Raw genomic sequence first — 17,450 nt, 5'->3', positions numbered from 1 at the left:
AGGTCTTCAGCTCATCTTTCAGATGCTACCTCAAAGGATTTTCAAAGGAAAACCAGAGTAGATCTCCCAGAGGGGCTGGAACATTGGGATAAATCCAGGATGTGAGCCCCCCGGCCACCCTCCGACCTCTTGGAAAGCACCTGCAGTCGACCTTTGGTGAATTCCAGACTTGGAATGTGTGTCCCCTCTACCTGGATCTGGACCAGCAAAGAGCTGTCCCAGTGGGACAACATCAGCTCAGACCCAACAAGCAGCGAGAGGCTAAGGCTGATCTGCTCACTCACTCTTGGTGCGGTAGGACAGCGCTGTCTGGAAAGAAAGCCAGGGGAACAGGGACCTTGGCTGGAAAGAAAATCTTGACCAGCTCCACCTGCCCGGTGACTGCTCACCCGTGGTCAGGTTCTTTGCCTACTGCTATCCAGCTGAAGTGGGCTGGCTTTCCTGCTGCTGGGCCCAGTGAACCTCTGGGGTTCTTCACCACCATGCCTGTGCTGCTGAGATTCTCCAACAAACTGGGACTTCTCTGTATACAGCATGTATTTATGTGTCCAGTGTCTATTTGTGGGACCACGAGTGGATGAACCCCATATTGAGTGCAGAAGACCCAGGGACATGAACAAGGCAGGGCCTTGTTCTGGATGTCCCTGCCATGAAGGACTGTCTTTCCCTCCAGGTCTCTGCATGGCTGGCTCCCTCTCACTCTTCCAGGCTCATTCTGGTTCCCACAGGGAGGCGGCAGCAGCCTGGGAGAATGACAAGCCATGCGCTCAAATACCTGGACCATTATACATGAGAATAGTTTGGCATGACGGTCCATTGCCTTCCGACAGTCAATGTGCAGTAAGTGTCAGCTGAATTAGAGCTGTGCCAGGCTATTCACAGGCTCAGAACCATCAGAGCTGGAAGGATCCTCAGAAAGTATGTGGTAAAGAAGAAATACCTCTTACCCTCCTTCCCAAGAACCCAGTTTTCAGCTGCATACATGGCAGCCTAAAATAAAGACACTTCTTATCAGCCAAACATACCCCGGGGGGCGAGGGGGGAAAGACAGACAGACATTTCTAAGTACTTCTTGCAGGTAGGTATGGCCCATGTGCCCTAATACTAGCCAATGAGATGTAAGCAGAAGGGTTATAATGAACTTCTGGAAAAGCTTCTTAAAAAGGGAGGATATGCCCTTTTGCAACTTTTGTCCCTCCAGTTGGGATGTGATGGCTGGAGCTTCATCTGCCATCTTGGCCCATGAGGTGACACAAAAGCTAATGCTGGATGGCTGAACAAAGAGATGGAAGCCTGATTTTTTTTTTTTTTTTGAGGTGAAGTCTCACTCTGTCGCCCAAGCTAGAGTGCAGTGGCATGAACTCAGCTCATTGCAACCTCCGCCTCCCAAGTTTAAGTGATTCTCCTACCTTGGCTTCCTGAGTAGCTGGGATTACAGGCGTGTGCCACCATGCCTGGCTAATTTTTTTTTTTGGTACTTTTGGTAGAGACGGGGTTTCACCATGTTGGCCAGGCTAGTTTTAAACTCCTGACCTCAAGTGATCTGCCTGCCTCTGCCTCCCTAAGTGCTGCGATTACAGGTGTGAGCCACTGCACCCAGCTGGATTCTTGATGACACTATGGAGCCCAGGCTGGTCTTGAACTCCTGGGCTCAGGGGATCACCTGCCTGGGCCTCCCTGTAATCCCTTAAGATTACAGGTGTGAGCCATCATGCCTGACAAGCACTTCTTGAAAACTCTGAAGATAGCTTCAAAACCACTCATCTTGCCCATCCCCTTCATTTTATAGATGGGACATTGAGGTCAGAGAAGGGGAGCAGCTGCCTAATCGCACAGTAAGCTTCACTCTCTGATTCCATTTTTCTCTCCTCTCCAAGGACAAATTTGCATAGCAAGGAAGTATCCTGTATCTTAAGAAATGTTTAATGTTAAATGTTCATAGACATTCAAATTCATCCCTACTAATCATTCACGGGCTTCTTAGCAGATTGCCTCACAGGGCCTACAAACCTGAGTGTTTTGACCCCCGCCCACCTTCTGATCTCCTTTCCTGTGTGGCAGATTAAAAGTGGTCATCAAGTCTTTGAACCCCTTCCCATTAGGTGGGCTCTGCCTCCTCCCAATAGCACCCAACACAAGTGACACTGTGCCGGTTTCCAGATTCAGTTGTTAGGGAGCCCGCAGTTTCTATTTTCTGTCTCTTGGGACACTCACTCCCTGAATGTCCCCTCTCAGAACACAGGCGCCATGCTGTAAGAAGCCCAAGCCATATGGAGAGGTCATGTGTATACATGCTTGTTGGTGGCCCCAGCTTGGCTCCCAGATGACAGCAGCATCACCCACCACACATGAGGGGGACTTCCTGGACATGCAGCTCAGTCTAGCCTTTTTTTTTTTTTTTTTTTTTTTTGAGAGAGTTTTGCTCTGCTGCCCAGGCTGGGATGCAGTGGCACAATCTCGGCTCACTGCAACCTCGACCTCCAAGGTTCAAGCGATTCTCATGCCTCAGCCTCCCGAGTAGCTGGGGTTACAGGTGTGTGCCACCACGCCCAGCTAATTTTTTATATTTTTAGTAGAGACTGGGTTTTGGCATGTTGGCCAGGCTGGTCTTGAACTCCTGGGATCAAGTGATCTACCTGCCTCAGTCTCCCAAAGTGCTGGGATTACAGGTGTAAGCCATTGTGCCCAGCCATGGTCAAGCCTTTAGATAACTTGAGCCCTGGATGGGCATGGTGGCTCATGAAGTAATCCCAGCACTTTGGGAGGCCAAGGCAGGATAATTACTTGAGGCCAAGAGATCAAGACCAACCTGGGCAATAGAGCATGATCCCCATCTCTACCAAAAAAGGAGGATAACTTGAGCCCTAGCTGACAGCTGACTGCAGCCACATAAGACCACAAGCAAGAACTGCCCAGCTAACTCAAGTGTCCATCAGTAGGTGAAGAGATACACAAATGTGGTATATACATACAATGGACTATTAGTCAGTCTTAAAAGGACTAAAATTTTGATACAGGCTACAACACTGATGAACCTTGCCACATGAAATAAGTCAGACACAAAAAGATACATATTGCATGATTCCAATTCTATAAGATACCTAAGTACCTATGAGATACCTAGAGAAATTCAAAGACAGAAAGTAGAAAAGCATTTACCAGGGGCCGCGGGGACATGGAAATGGGAGTTATGGTTTAACGGGCAGAGTATCTGTTTGGGAAGATGAAAAAATTCTAGAGATGGATAGTCGTAATGTTTGCACATGTGAATGTACTTAATGTCACTGAAGTGTACACTTAAAAATGGTTAAAAAAAGTTCCACTAGTATACATATATACACACCAGTAACAATTTTTGAAATCTTGTGTTTTTAAATGTTTAGAATCGATCCTGCCAGCAATATTTACCAAACTGGTAAATATTGATACAAATTACATCTCAAAAGGACAAGTTTTTTAATTAAGGAGGGGTGTCTTTTTTTTTTTCTTTCAGATGGAGTCTCGCTCTGTTGTCCAGGCTGGACTGCAGTGGTGTGATCTCGGCTCACTGCAACCTCTGCCTCCCAGGTTCAAGCAATTCTCCTGCCTCAGCCTCCTGAGTAGCTGGGATTACAGGCATGAGCCACCATGCACAGCTAACTTAGAAACGGGGCTTCACCATGTTGGTCAGGTTGGTCTCGAACTCCTGATCTCGTGATCCGCCCACCTCGGCCTCCCAAAGTGCCAGGATTACAGGCGTGAGTCACCGCGCCTGGCCGGGGTGTTTCTTTTCTAAGATAGGGTCTCACTCTGTCAACTAGGCTGGAATGCAGTGGCACAATCATGGCTCAATGCAGCCTTGAACTCCTGGGCTCAAGCAATCCTCTTGCCTCAGCATCCACAGTAGCTGGGACTACAGGTGCATGCCACCATGCCTGGCAAATTTTTAAATTTTTCTTTTGCAGGGACAAGGTCTTGCTATATTGACCAGGCTAGCCTCAAGCGATTCTCCTGCTTTGGCCTCCAAAAATGTTGGGATTACAGGCATGAGCTGCTGAGCCCAACCAAAATGAAAAAATTAATTATTATTTGATTATATATATATTTATACATATATATACACACACACACACTGATTTCATTTTAAGCTAATATGTGTAGATATGTATGTGTATATATAATATACATATAAATGTGTGGGGGACACAAGTATACACATCAAAATGTTAATTTTTTTTGGAGAAGTAATGAATTACATGTAAATTTTTCTTCTTCATTAAAAAAGAAACCTCTACGCCAGGCATAGTGGCTCACATCTGTGATCCAGCACTTTGGGAGGTCGAGGCAGGAGGATCACTTTAAGCCAGGAGTTTAAGACCAGCCTGGGCAAGATGACAAAACCCTGTCTATACAAAAAATAAACAAAATTAGATGGGTACGGGGGTGTGTGTCTGTGGTCCCAGCTACTTGGGGAGTTGAGGTGGGAGGAGCTCTTGGGCCTGGGAGGTCAAAGCTGCAGTGAGCTGTGATGGAGCCACTACAATCCAACCTGGGTAACAGAGTTAGACCCTGTCTCGAAGAAAAAAAAAGAAAAAGAAAAAAGAAAGAAATCTCCCACCATATCTGAGGGTACTCATTGCCTCAGAATAAAGGTTATTCATTCCAAGAAATAGATGTTTAACCTGAATTTAAACTTTGTACGCAGGGATTCCATAAAGAAAACGGAAAAATGAAAACCCAAAAGAATTGCCCAGCTAAGCCCAGTTAACCCACAGTCCCATGAGAAATAATAACTATTGTTATGCTACTAAGTTTTGTAGTGATTTATTATGCAGCAACAGATGACAGCAACATCCTACCATTCTCTCACTCACTGTGTACCACATTGCCTTCTTTCTGCCCCCTCACCATACCAAGCTTATTCCTGCCTCAGGGTCTTTGCTCCTGACTTCCTGCTGTGAACTACTTTCCCTCTAACTCTGACATAACTGGCTCCATCTCATCCTTCTGGTCTTAGCCCTGCCAATCACATACCACCTGTTTAACATCCTTCTAAGCACCATGTCACTCTGGAACTATCCTATGTAAAAGTTTATTCACTATCTCCCCTGTTAGACTGTGAGTTCCATTGGGGCAGGGACCTTATCTGCCTTATTCTGGCCTGTATCCCCAGCATCCAAACCAGCCCTTGACGCTCAGGAAGTGCTTCTTAAGTACATGTTGAAGGCAGGCAGGCAGTTGTCCAGAGACTGTCAACTCCGTTAAACTCCCTCCAGGGACCTCATCTTCCTTACTAATTTTCCTTTCCCAAAAACTTGGCTGTAAGGCACAAACTTCCTCAAACCCTCATGTAATTCTTACAACTCAATGAACTAAAACAAAGCTATGGGGCAATAAACAAGTGTTTCAACAACACTCCCCATGCACCATTGTCCTTTCTCTTCCTACTAGGATTGTGTGCTTTTTCTGGCTTTTTGGAATTTGCTTTTGGAGCTGCTTTTAGAGTTGGTGGCACTTTTTTTCCCCCTGGCATACTGTCAACATGGGCAAATCTCCATCTTTTGAGGGCAGGTCTGCCTCTGGCAACAGCTCCAGTTCATTCGGAGGTGAATGGGGGAGAACCATGCAGGCAGACGAATGGGAGTGTGTTATCTGGGATCAACAATGAAGAAGATTTAAATCTGCCATGACTGAGGATCCTCAGTAGCGCATGAACTAGGTGCAAAGGCAAGTCCCAGAAAGGAACTGGCAGCTGTTAAAGGCACAGCTATTTAATCCATGGTGATTAAGAACAGGTGCTTTGGGACTGGGCGCAGCAGCTCATGCTTGTAATCCCAGCACTTTGGGAGGCTGAGGTGGGAGGATCACTTGAGGCCAGGAGTTTAAGACCAGCCTGGGCAACATAGCAAGATCCTATATCTACAAAACAAAACAAAATATTAGTCAGGCGTGGTGGCACATGCCTGCAGTCCCAGTTACTTGGGGGGCTGAGTGGGGAGGATTGCTTGAACCTAGGGATTTGAGGTTACAGTGAGCTATCATCATACTACTGTACTCCAGCCTGGGAAACAAGCAAGACCCTGTTTCAAATATAAATATATAAAATAACTGGTGCTTTGGATTCAGACTTCCTGGGTTCAAAACCAAGCTCTGCAACTTCAAGCTTCATGACCTTGGGCAAGGGACCTTACTCCTTTCTGTTTCAATTTCTCTAAGTGTAAAGCATAGATGACAGTAACAACCCACAGACTCAGGGAAAGAGTAAGTGAGTCAATACCTGTGAAGACTTAGAACAGTGTCTGGCACATAGAATGCACTAAATGAATCTTAGCTGTTGTTATTTATTAAAGATTTACAGGCCGGGTGTGGTGGCTCACGCCCGTAATCCCAGCACTCTGGGAGGCTGAGGCGGGCGGATCACGAGGTCAGGAGATTTGAGATCATCCTGGCTAACATGGCGAAACCCTGTTTCTACTAAAAATACAAAAAAATTAGCCAGGTGTGGTGGTGGGCGCCTGTAGTCCCAGCTACTCGGGAGGCTGAGGCAGGAGAATGGCATGAACCCGGGAGGTGGAGGTTACAGTGAGCCGAGATCACGCCACTGCACTCCAGCCTGGGCGACAGAGCGAGACTCTGTCTCAATAAATAAATAAATAAATACATACATACATACATATATACATAAAAATAAAAATAAAAATAAAATAAAATAAAGATTTACAAACAGACCCGAGCTGTCCACTCAATAGCTCAATGACCTTGGGAAGTTATTTAACTTCACTGGGCTCAGTTTCCTCGCCTATAAAATGGAAATTGATAACAATACCCACTTCATGAACTATCTCAAAGGCTTAAATAAAATAAAGCACGTGAGCAATAACACTGACAGCCAACACTGGCTGGCTGCTTAGTGCGGAATATGCACTTCATGCACTACGAAGCAGATACCATCAGTGATGGCTCAGGGCTCAGGACTGTCTCACTCCTCGGCCTGTGCTTGTTTTGTTTTGTTGAGACAGGGCCTTGCTCTGTCACCTGGGCTGCAGTGCAGGGGTACCATCATGGCTCACTGCAGCCTTGATCTCTTAGACTCAAGTGATCCACCCACCTTGGCCTCCCAAAGTGCTGGGATTACAGGCGTGAGACTCATTTCTCTATATCTGTTTACCTTTGGCCTATTAAATGCCAAGTGCTTTGACCACATATGAATTAGTATGTTCCTTGCACCTCCTAACCAATATCTGCCTTCTAAGCCCACGATCTTTTCTGCCATGCTATAGCATTAAGGACAAGTACACTATGCTGATTACTGTCATTGTGAGATCATAGCTCCTAGAAAACCAGGGCCGGTCATCCTCATTTTCACACATCACCACTGGCCTCTGAGTATTATGTCTCAGACATGACAGACGCCCTATAAATGTTTCACAGCCTGTGCCCATGCCCTGCTAACCTATTTTTTTTTAAACAGGGGCTAATGGAGTGCAATTAATAAACACATCCAGTAATTATCAAGATGACATCATTTCTCGGTCTGCACCTGAAGATGTTCTCTAGAAGCTGCTCCCAATTTCACCTTGTGAAGAGTAAGGTAACACAGGAGTGATTCTCACGCCTAGAGGAGGAAATTGAGACTCATGTGACTGCAGAATGTTCTTTTTATGACATCCCTTATCAACCGATAAACTCTTTCTCAACCTCATGGCAGGTCAACGTTCCACCGTGTCAGGCGTGGAGATGGGAACAGATCACACAGGATTCCAAGTTCAACAGACAGAGCACCGGCACCTTTGGTCTCATACATCAGGGTGGGGAAGACCGAGAGAGTGCCAGAAGGTGCAGAATACCCACGAGCTCCATGCCCCTCCCCTAAACCCAGCAACCCTACCCCCTCCAAGTACCTCTGGCTCCATTGTTCTCTGTAGGAAGCACTGAAGGAAATGCCTGTAAAAAGCTCAGACTTGTTGAAACTCACATGAAACTGATCCCAGAATGGGCCAAAGGGGTTTCCTTCCTGCAGAAAGAGAGTGGTGGAAAGCTTACTGAGGGGGATGGAAAGCCATTTGGGGATGGGGCCAGTAGGTGGGAAAACCTGGGTGATTTGACTCAGGCCAAAACACTCTCACAGGATGGCCTAGGAGGAATGTCACTCTGTAATTCCTGGGCCAGGGACTGAGGAGATGCCTCGGCTTTAATTCTGGTTTCCAGCAGGAAAGTCTTTCCTGTTCACATGTCACACCCTGCTGACCCGGCAGCACTGATGACGGTCTGGGGAGAAGCAGACCTGAACCAAGGACTAGAGCTTCAAGAGACATTCAAGATTGGCTAATCCAATGCCTTCATTTTCAAGATGGAAACCAAGGCCCACTGAGGGTCAGACACTTACCCAAGGTTACAAGCAAGTAAGGGCACTACTGGGGCTGTGAGCTAGGTCTCCTTTCTCAAATTTCATGGTTCTTCCAACCACTTTCCTAAGACTTTAGAACATACACCGAAAGACATATTTGGGGGTTGCCTTATTTCCAAAGTGCCAGAAATGCACAAATTTCTTCTAATAAGATATGACAGCCTCTCATTTGCCTGCTGAGATGCAGGAAAGTATTCAAGTTAAGTGGGTAGACAATGGTGCCAAATTACCTAAGGCTGAATCCCAGCTCTACCACTTGTTTGCTGTGTGATCCTGAGTAAGATACTGACCCTCTCTGTGCCGTCCTCAGTGTCCTCTCTATGAAGTGGGGATATTATAAGTATTCTCTTCATGGAACAGTGTGAGTATTAAATGAGTTGATACACGTAAAGCTCTTAGCATGGTATCTGACATATATAGTAAGTGCTACGTGAATATTAGTTATTAGTACTGATGTGACACTTTGCAGTTTATAAGCACTCTTTCACCTGGCCCTCAAGACACTTTATGAGTGAGACAGAGCAGGGACTGGCATCTCTATTTTGTAGGTAGAAATGAAGGCTCAGAGAAGCAAAGTCTTCTGCCCGAGGTGATGCTGCTCTACTAACAAATGCCAGAAACAGGACTTAAATCTCCGTTTTTCTACTCTAAGTCCTTTCCCTGCATTTTGCCATGACATAGTCTTGGGGGCCTAGAGGACATGGAACAGGAAGAAAGGGACCCCGAACCCACAGGACCCACCTTCATGGGGCACGTCTTCTTATCTGGGCTTCGCTGGGCTGCCACCTCAAAGCAGTATGCCACCCGCTTCTCAGGGGGCCAGTGGGTGGGTGCCAGCTTCTCCATGAAATCCTCCAAGCTGATGACCCGATGGTAAGCCTGGAGGGGCTCCAGCTTGAAGTACTTCTGGTAAGACACATGGAGCTGCAGGAAAAGGAGGAGCAGAGGTCCCACCTCAGTGCCCTAGAGGCTACTTTAGACATTTATTAAAACAATACACTCCAGGCCAGGCGTAGTGGCTCACACCTGTAAACCCAGCACTTTAGGAGGACAAGGCGGGCGGATCACTTGAGGTCAGGAGTTCAAGACCAGCCTGGCCAACACGGCGAAATCCTGTCTCTGCTAAAAATACAATAAAATCAGCTGGGCACGGTAGTGAGCACCTGTAGTCCCAGCTACTCGGGAGGCTGAGGCAGGAGAACCACTTGAACCTGGGAGGTAGAGGTTGCTTGCAGTGAGCCAAGATCATGCCACTGCACTCTAGCCTGGATGACAGAGCAAGACTCCGTCTCAAAAAAACAAAAACACTCCAAAATCAAGACAGTTCAGACTACATGACAATGAAAAGTTTTCATCAAAAGACGCCAAAGTTAAGATAGAGACAGGTTAGGGGGAGAGTCTGCAAACTAAAGAACAAACAGTAACATCCCTGTGTTAAAAAACACCTGCTAATCTATAACAAAAAAAGATAAATGATGCCAAGAGAAAAATACAGGCAAAGGTTAGGGGTAAACAACTCACAGCAAAGGAAACCCAAATAGCCAACATACTCAGAAGATGTCTAACCTTACTAGTAATTAGGAAAAAGCAAATTACAATTATAATAAGGCATCAATTACTTCTCACTCATGAGACTAGCAAAAACTGAAAAGCCTAACTTGTGGGGAAATGGGCACTCTTATACACGGCTGGTAGCAGAAGTCTACATTTTGGGGCAACCACTTTGGGATCCAATCAGTGAGTATCTAATAGAATTTAAAATGCTCCTTTTGGCCAGGTGTGGTAGCTCATGCCTGTAATCTCAGCACTCTGGGAGGCCGAGGCAGAAGGATCACTTGAGGTCAGGAGTTCAAGACCAGCCTAGACAACATAGTGAGACCCTGACTCTACAAAAAATTTAAAAATTAGCTGGGCGTGGTGGTGCACACCTGTAGTCCCAGCTACTAGGGAGGCTGAGATGGAAGGATTTCTTGCATCTAAGAGGTTGAGGCTTCAGTGATGTGTGACTGTGCCACTGTACTGTAGCCTGGACCACAGAGTAAGACTCCGTCTCAAAAAAAATTTTTTTTGTTTTTTTAATATACTTTCCTCTTCTAACTATCTGCTCTAGAGAAGTACAGAAGTTCTTGCACTTTGGACCTGGAGATCGGTACCAGGATGCTCAGTGCCACAATGAAAGTATAGGAAGGAACATCAAAGGAGTCACACCAAATATACTATATCCACAACAGTTTTTAGGGAACAGGACTAGCCCCAGGAGTCAAAAAGAGACTTCATCATTTACCAACTTTATCTGTAACGCTTTATTTCTTTTATTAACAAAAAAAGAAGATGAAACAAAGATGAGAAAGTGTTAACAATTATCACTTCCAATGGTGGGTACATGGTTGGTGGTTGTATTCATCTATGTATTTTTCTCTTTTTTTTTTTTTTTTTGAGATGGCGTCTCACCTATCACCCACGTTGGAGTGCAATGGCGTGATCTCGGCTCACTGCAACCTCTGCCTCCCAGGTTCAAGCAATTCTCCTGCCTCAGCCTCCGGAATAGTTGGGGCTACAGGCGCACACCACCACGCCCGGCTCATTTTTTGTATCTATAGTAGAGATGGGGTTTCACCATGTTGGCCAGGTTGGTCTCAAACTCCTGACCTGGTGATCCGTCCGCCTCGGCCTCCCAAAGTGCTGGGATTACAGGCGTGAGCCACTGCTCCCGGCCTCATCTTTATATTTTTCTACATTTTTTTTTTTTTTTTTGAGATGGAGTCTTGCTCTGTCTCCCAGGTTGGAGTGTAATGGCGCCATCTTGGCTCACTGCAAACTTCGCCTCCGGGGTTAAAGCAATTCTTCTGCCTCATCCTCCTGAGTAGCTGAGTTTACAGGTGGGCACCGTGACACCCAGCTAACTTTTGTATTTTTAGCAGAGACAGGGTTTCACCATGTTGGCCAGGCTGGTCTTGAACTTCTGACCTCAAGTGATTCGCCTGCCTCCCACTGCACTCGGCATATTTTTCTAGATTTTAAAACATTTCTGGCTGGGTGCAGTCACTCACGCCTATAATCCCAGTACTTTGGGAGGCTGAGGCAGATGGATCACCTGAGGTCAGGAGATGGAGACCAGCCTGGACAACATGGTGAAACCCCATCTCTACTAAAAATACAAAAATTAGCTAGGCGTGGTGGTGGGTGCTTGTAATCTCAGCTACTCGGGAGATCTGAGGCAGGAGAATCAGTTGAATCCGGGAGGTGGAGGTTGCGGTGAGCCAAGATCGTGCTACTGCACTCCAGCTTGGGTGACAAGAGCAAAACTCCATCTCGAAGAAAGAAAAAAAAATTTCTGGCCAGGTGTGGTAGCTTACTCCTGTAATCCCAGCACTTTGCAAGGCCAAGGCAGGTAGACTACTTGAGGCCAGGAGTTCGAGACCAGCCTGGCCAACATGGTGAAACTTCATCTTTACTAAAAATATAAAAAGTTAGCCGGGTGTAGTGGCGCATGCCTGTAGTCCCAGCTACTCAGGGGTGGAGCACGAAAATCACTTGAACCCGGGAGGCGGATGAGCCAAGATTGTGCCACTGCACTTCAGCCTGGGTGACAGAGCGAGACTCTTTATCAAAAATGAAAAACAAGGCCGGGCGCGGTGGCTCAAGCCTGTAATCCCAGCACTTTGGGAGGCCGAGACGGGCGGATCACGAGGTCAGGAGATCGAGACCATCCTGGCTAACACGGTGAAACCCCGTCTCTACTAAAAATACAAAAAACTAGCCGGGCGAGGTGGCGGGCGCCTGTAGTCCCAGCTACTCCGGAGGCTGAGGCAGGAGAATGGCGTAAACCCGGGAGGTGGAGCTTGCAGTGAGCTGAGATCTGGCCACTGCACTCCAGCCCGGGCTACAGAGCAAGACTCCGTCTCAAAAAAAAAAAAAAAAAAAAAAAAATGAAAAACAAACAAACAAAACCAAAAAAATTTCTGCAGGGTGTGGTGGCTCACATCTGTAATCCTAGCACTTTGGAAGGCTGAGGCAGGAGGACTGCTTAGACGCAGGAGTTTGAGACCAGCCTGGGAAACATAGCGAGACCTTGTCCCTACTAAAAATCACAGAATTAGTCGGGTGTGGTGGTGGGTGCCTGTAATCCCAGCTACTTGGAGGCTGAGGTAGGAGGATTGCTTGAGGAGAAGGAGGCTGCAGTGAGCGATGATCATGCCACTGCACTTCAGCCTGGGCAACAGTAAGACCTTGTCTCAAAAAATATAAAAAGAAAAAAGAAACACAGGCCTGTAATTGGGGGAGATTCTGAGTCTGGGCCAGAGATAAAGTTGGGAGGCACATGGAGAAGAGTAAAAGCCACAGGAGTCAACAGACATTTATAGCAAAGCAAGTAATGGTAATAATAGCAACTAATATTTACTGCATGCTGACACAGTGCCAGGTACTGCACTCATCACTTTACATAGATTTGCACATTTAATCCTAAGAGGCAGGAATATAACCATCTCCAGTTTACTTATGAAGAAACCCAAGCATACAGAATCTTGATAACATCTGAGGTTACATAGCTGATAAGCAAACAGAAAGAGGAGAAACACTAACATCTAAACAGTGGGTGGAGAAAAAGGAGCCCCTGATACAGCGTAAAGAGGAAAATGCTGAGAGGTTAGATTGTAGCAGGGACAGGTGGTGTCTTGGAACAGGGAAGTTCAGGAAGGAGAGGCTCACAGGGTCAGGTGCCACTGGGAGGTCAGGTGACAGAAAGACTGGAAAATAACCCCTGCCAATTTGGAGGTCACTGGTGACCTCAGTGAGAATGCTAACAGTGGCAAAGAAGAGCCTTGTTGAGGCAGGTAAGTAAGCCACAGAAAGCAAGGAAGTGGGGATTCAGAAAGACAACTGGCTGAGAAGGCAAAGAGACAGAGGCAAGCAAGCCAGAGGGAGATGGATTGGCAATGTCTACACTCTAATAGTACGAGGCCAGGCGCAGTGGCTCACGCCTATAATCCCAGCACTTTGGGAGGCCAAGGCAGGCAGATCATGTGGTCAAGAGATTGAGACCATCCTGGCCAACATGGTGAAACTCTGTCTCTATTAAAAATACAAAAATTAGCTGGGCGTGGTGGTGCACCTGTAGTCCCAGCTACTCGGGAGGCTGAGGCAGGAGAATCGCTTGAACCCGGTAGGCGGAGGTTGAAGTGAGCCGAGATCGCGCCACTGCACTCCAGCCTGGCAACAGAGCGAGACTCCATCTAAAAAAATAAAATAAAAAAAGTGAGTGTGAAACTATCAGAACATCAATGGTTTCTATTAACTAAGGACTCTAGGATCTGTACGTTGATGAGCTCAGTTGCTTCTAAGAGGGAGGTGGCATATGACAACACTGAAGGCGTGTTACTGTCACTGACTCATTCAGTCCTTACCACAAGACGGTAACAAGAATCATTACCAGCTTATTTTTAAAATGAGGAAACTGAGGCACAAAGAGGTAAAGTACCCTGTCCAGGCCATGTAACTAGTAAGAACCCAAGTCAGACTACGATCTCAGGTACTCAGGCTTTTGACTGCTGTTCAAAACCTCCATAAACGCTAGGTGCGGTGGCTCACGCCTGTAATCCCAGTACTTTGGGAAGCTGAAGCGGGTGGAATACCTGAGGTCAGGAGTTTGAGACCAGCCTGACCAACACAGTGAAACCCCGTCTCTACAAAAAACACAAAATTAGCCGGGCACTGTGGCACATGCCTGTAATCCCAGCTACTCAGGAGGCTGAGGCTGGAGAATTGCTTGAACCTGGGAGGTGGAGGCTGCAGTGAGCCGAGATCGCGCCACTGCACTCCATGCTGGGCAACAAGAGCAACACTCCATCCCAAAAAAAAAAGAAAAAAAAAAAGACTCCATCTCACAACCTCTGTAAATACTGGCATGCAAAGGAAAAAGTAAAATCTATGCAGAGAAAAAGTTGTAAGAATGAAATTAAGTGTTTTGTTCACACTAAGTATTATTTCTGATGTCTACTGAAAAATTATTAAGTCAATTCATCAAATATTAATTAAGTTCCTACTGTCAGGCTCCGGGAGATACAATATGAACAAAGACACAGGGTCACTGGAAGACACAAAGAATAAGCAAGGAACTGGGGGCCGGTGAGCATCGCATGACAAGGGAGCCCCTTGATGGGGTGAGAGGCACTGAAGCCAGACTGCCTGGGTTGTGGCCTTGGACATATTATTAAATAACCTGTGCCTGCATGTCTCCTTTAAAATTGATAAGAGCATCTACCACCCTTGGCCAATGGAATGCACAGAGGGTAGGACCAATCAGGGAAGGAAATGGAGGCTTTAGGTTCAAGTCACAGGCTCTGGAGTCAGACAAAGAAGGCTTTGAATTCCAGCTCTCCTACTCACAGGCTGTGTGATCTTGGGCAAGTTACCTAACCTCTGTAAACCCCGGTTTCCTCACAGGCAAGTGATGAGGGTGAAATGAGCTAATTCTCATGCAGCCACACACAACAGGTGCTGGATAAATGTTAGGCATTGTTATTGCAGTGAAGACAGTTCTGGCTGGAGGTAGGGCAATCTCAGAGGAGTGGGAGGTAAAGCCCAGAGGACTTGAGGGTTAAGTGTAAGTAAGCAAGACTGAGGAAGGGCAGAGAAGGGTCAAGGTCAGGGGGAAGTACTCACGTTGGTGAAGGGAGGCTTGTGATGCTGGTACTCAATCCAAGGAGGGACAGCCAAGGTGCGGTTTAGCAGCTTTGCAAATGCCAGAGAGCCCAAGAAGTGATCGGCCTGGTTCCCAAAGCGCCCTGGAAATGGTACATTGTGGGTGAGGTGAGGCCTGGGGCATGGAAGGCATAGAGCATGCAGGGCTCAGAAAGGTTGTGGAGCCAGGGGTAGAAAGTCAGGGATACCAAGGAGAACTAGGGGACCTGGCAGCATAAGAACAAGTCTGGACTCTTGGGTCTGATATCCAAGGCTCTTCAGGTCCTGCAACAACTGCTTCTGCCACTCCAGGCTTCTTGCTGTTTCCCCAACATGCTCTACAATTCCCGTCCCCACCCAATGCCTCTGATCTTGCTGTCCCTCAGCCAGAAGAGCCCTTCTACCTTTATCTCCATTCACCTGCACATGGAAGGGCAACTCGAATGCCTCATTCACTGGGCTCCTTTCACCAATCCCCTGCCATACTCACTCTCCTCCTTTACCTCCCACTTTGGCTCTGAGTTACTTCAGTTCTTCAATTTTCCTCAAATATCTTTATCCACTTCCTGGCCTTTGTACTGGCTGATTCCTCAGCCTGTGAATGCCTCAGAAGCAAGGACCCTGTGTACTTCCTTTTGTTAATCCCAGCGTGCCATCTGTTCGTTCATTTCACAGATATGACTGAGAGGCCACAATGTGCCAGACTCTGTGCTAGGTGCTGGGATACAGGAATGAACAAGAAGGACAAGGCTTCTGCCCCCAAGGCACTCACAGTTCACTGGGGAGACACTAAACATATAACAAATACATGAAAAATGTTGATAATCGCCAGAAAGAGATGGAAAAAGTTTGGTGATAGGGTAATGAGACTACTTGGGTAGAGGTCAGTGAAATCCTTTCTGGTGACATTTAGGTTGAGATCTAAAGGATGGGAAACAGTGGTCAGGCAGAAATGGAGGAGAGGGTTCCAGGCATAGGGACTGCCACCTGCAGCAGTGCAGACTGGAAGACCTGAGCATGTGTGAGGAACGCAAAGGAGATAAGTGTGGCTGCAGCTGGAGGATCAGCAGAGAAGGGAGTTGTGGAGATGGCCAGTGGAGGCTACCTCATGCAGGGCCCTGAAAGCCATGGTCAGGAGTCTGGAAGCCACTGGGGGCCTTAAGATCATCCACTTCCACAATGATGATCCACCACACCCATTTCAACTGTGCACCTGGCATGGCCTTTAGATTCTCCCTACCCTGCTCTCTTTATTTCCCCTTAGTATTCATCATCCTCTATGAAACTATGTACTTATTGTTTTATGTTTATCCCTTACTGGGTTTGTTTGCTTGTTTCGAGACAGGGTCTCACTCTGTCACCCACGCTGGCAGTGTAGTGGCAAGATCAGAGCTCACTGCAGCCTCGAATTCCTCAGTTCAAGAGATCCTCCCACCTCAGCTTCCCAAGTAGCTGGGACTACAGGCACATGATACCACGCTCTTTTTTTGAGATTGGATTTTCACTATGTTGCCTAGGCTGATCTCGAGCTCCTGGCTTCAAGTGATCCTGCCTCGGTCTCTCAAAGTACTGGGATTACAGAAGTGAGCCACCGCGCCTGGCCTACTTATTCTCTATTGGTTGTCTTCCCCAACTAAAATGAAGGCTCTACAAGGACGCGGAGTTTATCTTATTCACTGCGGTATTCCCAGCACAGAGAACAGGGCCTGGCACAGAATAGGTGCCCCATAAATATTTGCTGAATGAATGAAAAATCACCAGGAGCCAGCGTAGGTCAGTGACATCAAGTCCTGCCCCAGTAACTCCATTTACTGGACCCTGGGCTAGCTTAGACCTCTAGCAAGTCACATAACCTCTCCCAGCCTCAGTTTTCTCATCTGTCAAATGGAAGGTTGGACACGTTGGCCCCCCTGTGCCCTTGCAACTAGGGCAGAGAGAAGAGCATGCCCTGTCCCGCTCTGAGGTTCCCTCCTGGACCTGTGAAGGTGTCTCTGGGCGCATCAGAGGAGTTGCTTCTCCTCTCCCGGCCTCGGTTTCTCCATTTGAGCAGAGGGCTCGGGAGGCCTTACCCATGCAGGGGCAGTAGAGCAGGTAACCGGCCGGGTCCCAGGAGCCCGCGGGCATCCCCGGGAGCGGCAGAAGCAGCAGCAGGAAAGGCACGCGCAGTGGCGGTGCCCACGCGGCGGCGCCCATGTCGGCCCGGGAACCCGAGACAGCCGCGGCGAACAGTCGGGGACAGAAGGAGGAACGCAAGCGCCCGCCCCGCTCCCGGCGGTCCCTGCGCGCCGCCCGCGCGCCGCCCCGGCCGCTCTAGCCCGCGGGCGGGCGGGACCATAGAGATCCCGCGGCACCGCCCCCTCCACGACCCGAGCGCCCGCTCGCG

General features: G+C 47.6%; 1 protein-coding gene across 5 annotated transcripts in view; it reads right to left on the bottom strand.

Moving 5' to 3' along the window:
• POFUT1 (protein O-fucosyltransferase 1) overlaps nucleotides 1-17,322 on the bottom strand; it is a 32,001-nt gene extending 14,679 nt beyond the window's left edge. For 3 of the 5 annotated variants that reach the window (XR_006689859.3, XM_045362729.3, XM_045362730.3), the window contains exons 1-4: nucleotides 17,137-17,322; nucleotides 15,050-15,171; nucleotides 9,128-9,310; nucleotides 7,881-7,993 (exon numbers count right to left, since the gene is read on the bottom strand). Coding sequence is in view for 4 of the 5 variants with exons in the window: in XM_045362729.3 (XP_045218664.1) it covers nucleotides 7,881-7,993; nucleotides 9,128-9,310; nucleotides 15,050-15,171; nucleotides 17,137-17,260 (542 nt within the window). In the remaining variant the exon portion in view is untranslated. Of the gene's footprint in view, nucleotides 1-4,789; nucleotides 5,899-7,519; nucleotides 7,595-7,880; nucleotides 7,994-9,127; nucleotides 9,311-13,499; nucleotides 13,621-15,049; nucleotides 15,172-17,136 lie in introns of those variants that run through there. The other 2 variants (XM_065522966.2, XM_074005020.1) reach the window with 2 other exon arrangements.
• Nucleotides 17,323-17,450: the final 128 nt, after the last annotated feature.

Source organism: Macaca fascicularis, chromosome 10 (genome assembly GCF_037993035.2).
Source record: "Macaca fascicularis isolate 582-1 chromosome 10, T2T-MFA8v1.1".
Classification (NCBI taxonomy): domain Eukaryota; kingdom Metazoa; phylum Chordata; class Mammalia; order Primates; family Cercopithecidae; genus Macaca; species Macaca fascicularis.
This window is presented reverse-complemented; position numbering and strand designations above follow the sequence as displayed.